The 10,803-nt window shown below is 39.6% G+C and overlaps 1 protein-coding gene across 1 annotated transcript; it reads left to right on the top strand.

Moving 5' to 3' along the window:
• The first annotated feature begins 238 nt into the window (after positions 1-238).
• LOC146685200 (uncharacterized) lies at positions 239-4,323 on the top strand. The gene is made up of 4 exons (XM_085444509.1): positions 239-833; positions 948-1,319; positions 1,740-1,773; positions 4,262-4,323. The coding sequence occupies exons 1-4, from the start codon at positions 420-422 to the stop codon at positions 4,300-4,302; spliced, it is 861 nt and encodes a 286-aa protein (XP_085300635.1). The 5' UTR covers positions 239-419; the 3' UTR covers positions 4,303-4,323.
• Positions 4,324-10,803: the final 6,480 nt, after the last annotated feature.

Genomic DNA, 10,803 nt, shown 5'->3' with positions numbered 1-10,803 from the left:
TTCTGGGATTTTTCGTTATTAATAAAAAGTTCGTTGTGACACGTGATTTCTTCACAGCATAAAATTTATGTGGATTAAATCACCTTAGATGCTGAACGAAAAGCGTGAAATTCATTGACACGACAGTTTAAATGGTTTTGAACTGAATGCTGTATAAACGCCTTCTCATGACGTCACGTTGCGTTAGCGTCCTGCTGCCTGTGGGAGCAGCGTTCATGTGAGGGTGGGAGAAGAGGGTTCTTATCGTCAGTTGGACTGAAGGACATTCTCACATCACATTTCACAGCTGCTATAGGACTGAGATATTAAACTGAATTTCAAAGAGTCTGTGATACTTGGTGTGAAAATAGGAAATATTTCCGTGGCTGTAATTTTACAGGACAGAAGCTGCAGCCTCAGCAGGCACCTAACTGCTCAAGATGTTTAAAAAACTCCTGCAATATGTTCGTACTGAAAAAATCGGTACCCCCGGGACAGTCATCGGGATGGTCGCCATGGCTTTCTTTCTGCGGAGTATGATGTGCGCTTGCAGAACTTTTGAATGTAATGAAATCGTAGTCGTGCCTGTTTTTTTAATATTTTTCCTGATGCTCCTGATAGACCAGACATTTCGGAGCACCGCGAAACATCCATCCACGTTTTTATGCCTTGTACTCAAGCGCGTTATCAGAGCGTTTCTAATCAGCCTGCTGTGGATTGTAGCTGTATTGATTTTCACAGACTGGTATGGTTGTTGTACCACTGATGAAAACACGAGTAAGCTGTTCTGTGAACCTGGGAGCCACACAGCTGAAGAAGAAGCTCAAAAAACTGAAGCGCAAATCAAGTCAAAGGTGAGGATTTCTTCTTGTATATATATGTGCTCTTATTCTACTTTTAATTTACAAATTTACAGCAAACACACATTAATGCTGTTATGTTTTGCATGTTTGTTGCTTCTTTTTCAGCTTGCTGGTTACTCTCTGCTCCTCGGCATGACTGTTGTCGCTTTCTTCATGACTTGGAGTGGGTGGAGAAAATGGTTTATAAAAAAATACAGTTGGTGCAACAAGAAAACTTTTTACTACAAACTGATTTTGGAAGAAGAGAAAAAGGTTCTGGCGGAGCTTTTGAGGAAAGAAGCAAATGAGACTCTGACTAAAGAAATCACGAGCAACATAAAAAGGAAAGACTGGGACGGCTGTTTTAACGTTGCTCAACAAATGATCAGTAAAGCAAAACATCAAAAACCAGAAGCAACCAACCAGCAGATCAACTGGATCAGTGAGGGGAGCTCCAGCAGAGGGGGACAGCATCATCAAGCAGCAGCACATCAGCAGGTAAAAGGCTCTGTTATTTACATACCAGATGTTACAGCTGCCAGACTCTGTCAGTCTAAATTAATGAAACTATTTCATTGTTGCATTCTGACCTGCACAGTCATCCAGGTCGCCATGAATCCAACTCTACTCATTATTAATAGCATTAACATGTGTTGTTGTTGTTTAGTTAACTATGAAACCAAAAAGACACAGATTGCTATGCTATCCTGATGTAACTCTCTGATTAATCTGGGCTTGAGACCATCATTAGAGCACTCTGTGTTTCCTGCCTGGTTGCAAATATGATCTATGTTTGCTCTAACTACTAACACTGTGCAGAAATATAATGAAGAGTGAACAATTAGTGCACAGAGATTCTGTTTTTTACTTTTTCTATCAGAGTTAACTTTCTTGCTAATTGATAAAAATCTTTTGCAGGCACAAAACTATGAACTTGAAGCAGTGGCACAAGGTAAACGCACCAACACTCCTTAATTCACCGTACAGCTCCCTTAACATCACCTAACTTCACTTTTACAGTGATAATACTAAAAACTGTCACTGATGTGAGGATGGTGGTCTGCATAGTTAGCACTATGCATTTTCTTGTTTTCACTGAGACTGTCTCACATTGAGGGCTTGCTTTGGCCCAGCTCCATGCAAAGCCTCTTTTGCATAAAGACACGACAGACTCTAAATGTCTAAATTTTGTCAGGAGCTGTAACTCAGTTTAGCCATTTACTTTAAAAACTAAAATGATAACAACAATAATAATCTCTTTCACAGGGTTGAAATATCTTATATCTCATAATGAGATTTTTAATATTGCACTGTTGAGGGTTGGAGTTAATTTTAATCACTTAAACACTCATGTGTTACTGTATAAAACTTTCACACGTTGTTTGTCTCCTGCCCTCCTGCTGCACCATTTATGTTTTCATTTATAAAGTTGCTATCAAAGCTCAGAGTGAAGCAAATCTGTATTTAGCACCTCCCAGTCCTCTTATTTCCCCTTTTGTTTTACTTATGATGACTGATGTGATGATCAGTTTGTTGGAATCAGAATAAAATCTGTAAAATAAAATTTATGGTCTCCATCTTTTTAACAACTCTGTCGACAGTAATGCAGACGACAGACTGTGAGGCAGTTTCTCTGCACTGAAAACATTTACTGTTTATCACTGCAACAGTCTCTGGTTTACCCTTCCTTACTCTTCATATTCACAGCATTCAGGGTAGTTTGGACCCAGGCAAAGAATTCCTTCGTAACGAGAGTCCACAATAAATTTTTATCTACAGATATAATAATCTGACGTTATAATAAATTAATGATTCATCCTAAATTAATCTTTTTGAGAGCAGAGAGAATTCTGGGTCCTTTGCAACACTTGATTTTGGAGACATGACAGCAAAACAACCATACTAATATAAATATATAAAAGGTTAAATAGCAAGAACATTTTGGAACTGTTAGGATTTTTTTAACTGTGTAAATATTTTCTAGTTGTTGACACTGTCCTCACTTCTATATCATCATCATCATCATCATCATAATAATAACAGTTAACATTTTTAAAACTAGGCTGTGGATTGAAAACAGTGGAAACCTTATATGTGCAGGAGTTGCTCATGTGACATTCCCTGAAATGGCAGCTCAGGTGCTCTTACATGGTCAGAGTCCACTTGCACTGCAGGATGGATCCAAATATGATAAAAGTCTCAGATTTAGACAAAATGTCTCATCCTTCTAAAATTATACTGAAATATCTTAAATTGAGTGACTGACATGTAGATAGTTCTATAAAAGCTCAGACACGTCTCATCACATGTGCGCCTTAACTCATTAAACTTTACATCAATTAAAAACTTTTTGTATTTTTCTTCAGCTACACCTGAAACAGTTACTACAGTTGAAGTCTGACCATTAACAGTAACTCAGTAAAACATCTCTATAGCAGAGATGGTGTAAGACAGCCGTCATATGTCAGTGAGGCAGAAATAAGATCAGATTGTAAATATTTAAACTGGGGACAAAACATTTTAACCTCCTAAGACCCGAACTCTTATATGGCATGCATTTTTAAATTCTCTTTGCTATTTGGGCTGTTTGGGACCTGATGAATGTAAAAACAAAGAATTTCCAGATATTTCTTTTTTCCCTATATCAACATATGAGGACATTTTCTTTAAATTTCGATAGAACAGTGTCAGTATAACATTCTCGTAAGTGGATATCAGGCCCTTGTGGAGTAAAATTTTGTATTTTGGTCTAGACATCCCAAAATCTGGCGTCCACCTAGGAGGTTAATCCAGTAATGACAGAAATATTGAAATGCTCTTAAAAACAGAGGTGTTATGTTTAAGTTCTTACTGAATAATTATTTTAAAAATGAAATAGTTTTTCAATAGTTTTTTATTTAATAAAAAAAAATCACCTGAGTTTGGATATTAATATCTCATGACGATGATGATGATGATGATGATGATGACCATGATTAAAAAGACTCTTTTATTCCCTCTAAATGACACAGTGTCACATGCTCACATTCCTCAGTCTATTAAAATGGAGGCTCTGTTTTTTTACATGTTGCCATGGTGAATCATGATATCAGAGCTCCTCTGATGAATCTTTTCCTCTTCTAGTCATCCATGTACTTAACTCAGCATGCTTCCTGTAACAGGGTCCAGAAGTACACAGTTCAAAGTACAACTTTAGAAGATCACAAAACACCCTGTACACGGCTCAGTAAATGACTCCTCAGGCTCAAGTTAAACAGTCAAACCATTTCCAGTATATCTTTGTTTTATGTTCATTGCTTGGATTTCATTTTTCAAGTCTTGTTTATTTTCATTCAGTTAAACAGTTCATTTTGGTTTTCACTCCAGTTTAAATATAATAAGTTTGCTCTGTACAGACACAATTCTTTGTTTTCTGACAAAAACATTTTTCTGCCCTGTAGAAAACAGAGACACCATGCCGTTATTTAACGAATCCACCTAAAAGAACATCAAGTGATGCAGCGTGCCTCAATGACCCTAAGAGCTGGACCAGCAGAGGCTTAGTCTTCAGGTGGGACACCAACATTGGTCAGTTCTTAGGGTAGATGCCTGACAATCGAATTACATGACAAAAACAGTTATTCAGAGCACCCCACCACCACCCCACCCCTTTCCTGTCTCTGTTGCCATCCTTTGCCTCCTTTACATTTCCGTCTGCCCCCTCATATATGCCTGTCTAGAACCGGCCCAGGTTGCAAAATGTTCCATCCATCCTCTTTCTTCCGCTTATCTGGGGCCGGGTTGTGGGGGCAGCAGCCCAAGCAGAGAAGCTCAGACCTCCCTCTCCCCAGCCACCCCCTCCAGTTTATCCAGGGGAACGCCTTGGTGCTCCTAGGCCAGCAGAGAGATATAATCTCTCCAGCGTGTTCTGGGTCTGCCTTCTCCCAGTGGGACATGCCTGGAAAACCTCGCCCAGGAGGCGCCCAAGGGGCATCCTTGTTATTATTGCAAAATCTTCATCCAGCGATTTGTTTTTAGGAGCCCTTTTTTCTCAAGTGGTGGGTTACCACCATCGCAGCTTTTGATATGTATCTACAAATTCAAATTGATCTTATATTTTTCATTAAATAATAAAATATTTCAGTTTAAATGTCTGATTCTGTGTATTGCTCTGAGTAAAATATGAGTTTGTGAGAGTTGGAACCCTGTTTTTATTTGCATTTTCCACAGCTTCCCAACATTTTCAGCACTGAGTTTGGGCCTATTTAAAGTTATTGTTTTTCTTCAGAGTGGCAGAGAAGATTTCATTATATATCTCTTGATGTTAGAAAATGACTTCTTAGAACAGTAAAACTTAAGTTCTACCTTATGTTCTAAGTAGAACTTCTAACTTCTCTAAGTAGAACTTAGAACATAAAGTATAGAAAAAGCAGCCGGATCAAATGAAGATGTGAAAGAAGTAAAGAACATAAATGAATACCAAAGACATCCACCCTCACCCAGGGAGAGGAAAAAGTCAAGATTGTGCAAAGATAAGATGACAGGACATGATGCACCAACTTGAATAAATATTTGCAGGAGGAAACATTTGGCTTAGGAACCTTGAACCTAAACCACAAGTGTTCCTGTGAATGCACATGTGGCTGCTAAAGCTGGTGGACCTAAATGTTCACCTCCAAGTCCGTTCACATACAAGAGGGAGGGGAGTGAGTGAGTCAGCGCTCAGGGCACAGAGTTAAACACACAGTTTTAAAATTCGCTCCCACGGTCCCATAATCCCACAGTCCAGCATGTTGCTCTTCTGAAACAGGACAGGAATTTCTCTTTGGGGTGGAAACCACGCCGGCCAGAAGAACAAGGAGGGGGCTGCTGTCGCAGACATGTCTCCTCCTGACAGCGCGTCACTGCAGTCCCGCCCCACTCCACACCTGAACACGGCCTCCCTCGTAGCACAGCCAGATGCAGGCAGAGGGGCACCCCTGCCCTGCTGTGAATTGCGGCCATCGCCACTCACTGTTGTTGTTCCTGCCATTGGGACTGGATCGCCGAACGACTCGTGGCCCCCCACAGTCAGGCAGCAGTTCCTCCAACACATGTGCGGGCTTACACGCGTTTCTTTATCTCCTGCTCACCTTTCGTGCGTCGCTCCTCTTGTCTCTGCGCTCACTATCCCCTTTAAAAGGTCAATCTGGCGGCTGATAGGCCACCTCGGGGAACGCCCCCACCTCACAAGTGCCTACAATTGTCCTCTTCGTCCACAGTGGATTAGAAGAATATTGTGCAACAACACTAAAATACATAATATTATATAAAGATGAGGATAAAACCATGCAATATAAATATCAATAAACAAACATGCAATATAAATTTCACAATAAATTCATGCAAATAAAATCAACACTATGTACCAATACACAGATCGATAAAACATAAAAACACAAATTTCCACTGTGTGACACACAGTTTGTGCATAACGTAAAAATTTGTTTTTATTTTTTTTTCAGCTTGACTACAAGTTTGTTGGTTATTTGTATCATCTGCTCAATGAAATAATTAATTTAAATGTAGAATTTTAGAAGAAAATAACAAGTGTTAGTCTGAATGGCCAATAATCTTCACATTTAGTTCTTACTTTTGTCAAAACTAACTCTGTGTGTGTGTGTGTGTGTGTGTGTGTGTGTGTGTGTGTGTGTGTGTGTGTGTGTGTGTGTGTGTGTGATTTGAGTGTATATGATTTTACTGAAGAGCAGTCAGTGTCCAGTCAGCTGCTGGACATTTTACTAAGGGTAATTTCATGTCCTTATTTAAATGTGAAGTGAAGGGAAGGAATCAGGAAAGTTATTTAAATAACACATTAAAAAACATCAGCTGCTGACCAAAGAGTCATATTTATAAAATCACGAGATAACATAAAGACAGAACAAAGTAAAATGACAGTATGTGAAAGGACTGTGATGCAGCAGCGACCTCGAGTGGCTGCTGTCTGAATTACAGGTTCTCCAAGTTCCTCCTTCTCTTACAGCAGCTTTTAAAGTGTAATGACAACCTTTCACTTTTTAGGTTTAAATGCCATGAATAAGAATTTTCCTAAACATTTTATTTTTGCCACAATATTTGATCCATTTGATATCACAAAATGCTAAATGCAAAAAAAGGGAAGCAAAACATCAACATAGCCTAAAACAATTCCACAAAAAAGAAAACGGATGCAGATGGAAAAATCTCACTGTGTTCAAGCAAAATAAAATGATGAAAAATGTGCACAACAAAGCAAAATAAATACATATAAATAAAAGTGATGGTGATGGCTTTGCATGTGCACATCATGGAAAATAAACTGAAGGCAAACATCCTGGTAATTGTGCTGAAGGTCCCTAAAAAGTTCTGTAAGAATATTGTTCAGGTGATGCTTCATCCTGAGTAGTTAGCTGCAGCTTGTGTTCACTAAAGTTATAATCATGGGAAAACAAGCATGCTGTTTTTCAAGTAAAATTTCTCTTGTGATACTTTTAAAATTCAGCCTCAGAACATTTATATTTCTACTTCTGGTTATATTGTAGACTATGAAATGAGCGGCAGGTTCTGCAGTCCAAAAGAAAATGGTAACTTGACTACAATTGAGGACAAAAAACATTCACATAGCAGGTATTGACATAAAAATCAGGCAAGCAGTAGGACACATATGTACCTGTAATGAATGAGCAAAATTTGAACTGTTTCCTTTTTCAATTTATTTTCACAGCATTATTTACAATACTTATACTTCACAAGATGACCGGCAACAGAAGTCACTGTTTTGGATGAGAGGGTGGAATGCTAAGTTAGCTAGGCTAGCAAAGTGAATCCACAGACTGTGGTTGTTGCACAAACAGCACAGATCTCTGCTAAATAGTAGATAGTCTTGTTGTTTGTAGCAAGAACCCAAACCAAAATACAAAAGGGTGTCTCAGGGACCAGAGCTACACCACATGGCTTCAAGTAAGTTCCAACAGTTCGCAAAGACATGGAGTTTCACCCACACCGCTACTAGCCCCCATTACCCATAGAGCAACGGCCTAGCCGAAAAAAAAACGTAGAACACAAGGCCAAAGCTGAACATAAGGACCCTTACTTGAGCCTATTGGAATATCGGAACACCCCTGTGGACAACTTAAAGTCGCCTGCAAAACTACTCATGAGCCAGAGACTCCACTCCATCCTCCCTGCAACACCAAAACAGCTGGAACCACAAGTAGTTTGCCAGCAAACAGTACGTGAGAGGAGAGAAGTCTGCCAGCAGCGCCAGCAGACTTATTTCAACAGGGCGGCCCGACCTCTGCCTCAACTACATCCTGGCACACCGGTCTAGTTCCCTCAACAAGAAGGTTCCTAGAAACCAGCTGTGGTCACGCGTTGTGCCGACACGCTCAGAAGCTACAACATAACCACAGTTACAGGACAAGTTTATCATCGTAACCGCCAACACCACCGCGAAGGCAGAAACAGTGTAGGAAGAGAGGAGTCCATTCAACCGACAGTCAACAGTCATGACAGCACTGTGGTATCCCAGCCTCCGCCTGTGGAGCCCCCTGACAAAGACACTACAACACCCAGATACACAACTCGATATGGACGTGTTACTAAACCAAGACAGGTCTTGGTATATTGTAAAGGTTGCAGGCGGATCACTGCCCTAGAAAAAAAAAGAGAACAGCTGTTCATCTGTTTGTTGTTTCAATAATTCCACTAAATGCATCTGCTTATTATGGTAATAATTTAGCCAGTATTGAGACAAATGCTATGATAATGGATGTTGCTCAGGATGCTTATTGCTGTAATTTCAGTTGCCTGACAAATTTAACAAGCCTGAGTTGCTCTGTTGTTGATGTTTTTCTCGTCAGTCTTACAGCAGAAGTACCAGACACCATGAACTAACACAGCTGCAACCCACAGCAAAGCAATTAAAAAAGGCTCTGATAACGCGCTTGACAACAACAGAAGCGTCCCAGCGTGTTTTGCAGCACTTCGGAATGTCGTGTTTGTCAGCAGCATTAAGAAAAATATTAAATATTAAAAACTGCACACCTATAGCTTCAGTGCATCGGAAAGTTTTGGTGCTGCAACAGGAGAGGTACTGGTAATGAAAAAAACGACAATACCTACCAGGATGGGTCACGACGAATACATTGAAAGAGGTTTTTTTTGTTTTTGTTTATTTACCATCCTGTGTGCTGAGAGTGAAGCTTCCTTCCTCTAAAACTAAAGCAGTAAAATTATTTCCTGTATCTAAGTATCACAGGTTTTGTTAACATGGTGACTATTTAAAAATTCAGCCTCAGTCCTGTACTGCTGTGAAATTATCACGTCCTCCTGTCCAAGTGACTCCGTTTTCATCGATCCTCAAATTAAAAACTTCATGAACACGTGCGCCCCTGCAGGTACATAAAAGTGGTCTCGAGACATCCAACTCTACCGCTAATTTTCTGCTTCTTAATTCAGATCAAACTGAGGTTATTGTACTTGGCCCTGAAAATCTTAGAAATATTGTATCTAACCAGATTCTTACTCTGGATGGCATTACCTTGGCCTCCAGTAATGCTGTGAGGAACCTTGGAGTCATTTTTGACCAGGACATGTCCTTCAAGGTTTAAATCTGGGACTCCCCACCATTTGACCTTCTCGGATGAGAGGTGAAACGTCTTCAAGCAACTTAATCCTGACTGGCCCTTAAAAATGCATCCTTTTAAGGCCCTAGGGACCAAAAATGGTCCCGCCCCAAAAGTGCAATAAAAAGATTATATATTCATATTTTTTTCCACTTTAAATTGGTCAGTCTTTTAAAACTACTTCTCCCTGAAATATTCATATAAAGTTTTAATTATATTTTCGTTGTTTTAACCCTTTAAATCCCAGTTTTATTACATGAGCGCACTGTTTTTTTAGCCCCAAAAAACAAAAAAACTAAATATTTTCCAAAAAAACCATTTGAAGTAATATTTGTTTGTTATTATAATTAGGCCTTAAATGGACCAAAGATTGGCACCAACATTCATTTCGATCCACTTTTATTTTTTTTGCAGGAGCAGATTTAAAAAAAAATGCATCCACCTTTATGCCTAAGGACAATTCCTCAAAAAGTGCTATAAAAACTTTATATATTCATATTTTTTTTCACTTTAAATTGGTCAGTCTTTTAAAACTACTTCTCCCTGAAATATTCATACAAAGCTTTAATTATATTTTCGTTGTTTTAACCCTTTAAATCCCAGTTGTATTGCATGAGCGCCCTGTTTTTTAGCCCCAAAAAACAAAAAAACTAAATATTTTCAAAAAAAAAACATTTGAAGTAATATTTGATTGTTATTATAATTAGGCCTTTAGATGGACCAAAGATTGGCACCAACATTAATTTCGATCCACTTTTATTTTTTTTTCAGGACCAGAAAATGGTCCCCAGGCGGCCAATGCTGCTCCTCTAGGCCGAAAGGAGTGCATCTTCCCGGGGTAAGTCGCGACGATCACCGGGGCATGTTGCGTGGGACTCCTTTCTACAGCACACACGTCCGATACCACGTGACAACAAATACGTCATTTCCTGTTGACTAAAAAAAAAAAAGCACCCTCTCATGGCCCTAGGGACCGAAAATGGTCCCGCCCGATCAGCGGGTGAAGCCGCTGCTGCACGCCGGGAATGAGGCTTCCTTTCCCGCAGGTCTGTCTAAGCAGCCCGCTGTTCCAGCAGGGGTCAAATGTGAAGCAAGGGCGCCACCCGGTGGACAAATAAAAAAATTACAATTCTAAGGCCCCTAGTCCAAAACGAAACCGAAACTTAAGTAATCACCAAGACGTTAACGGTAATAATTCTGCAGTGAAAAATAGCGTTTATAATGGAAGTCAATGGGGCCGCAAACGGCCCCTAGGGCTCTAAGAGGATGTGTATTGTTAGCTTAGCCACTGAAGCTAATTTAAGGAAGTCAGACTTGAATTTTGAAATGAAATTATGCCAAACTTTTTTTTAGAGAAT

The sequence above is a fragment of the Copadichromis virginalis genome, linkage group LG20 (genome assembly GCF_057382275.1).
Source record: "Copadichromis virginalis isolate Kocher_CV1m ecotype Utaka linkage group LG20, C_Virginalis_male_GT1.1, whole genome shotgun sequence".
NCBI classification, from domain to species: domain Eukaryota; kingdom Metazoa; phylum Chordata; class Actinopteri; order Cichliformes; family Cichlidae; genus Copadichromis; species Copadichromis virginalis.
The sequence above is the reverse complement of the archived record's forward strand: the minus strand, read 5'-3'. Positions and strand labels throughout refer to the sequence as shown.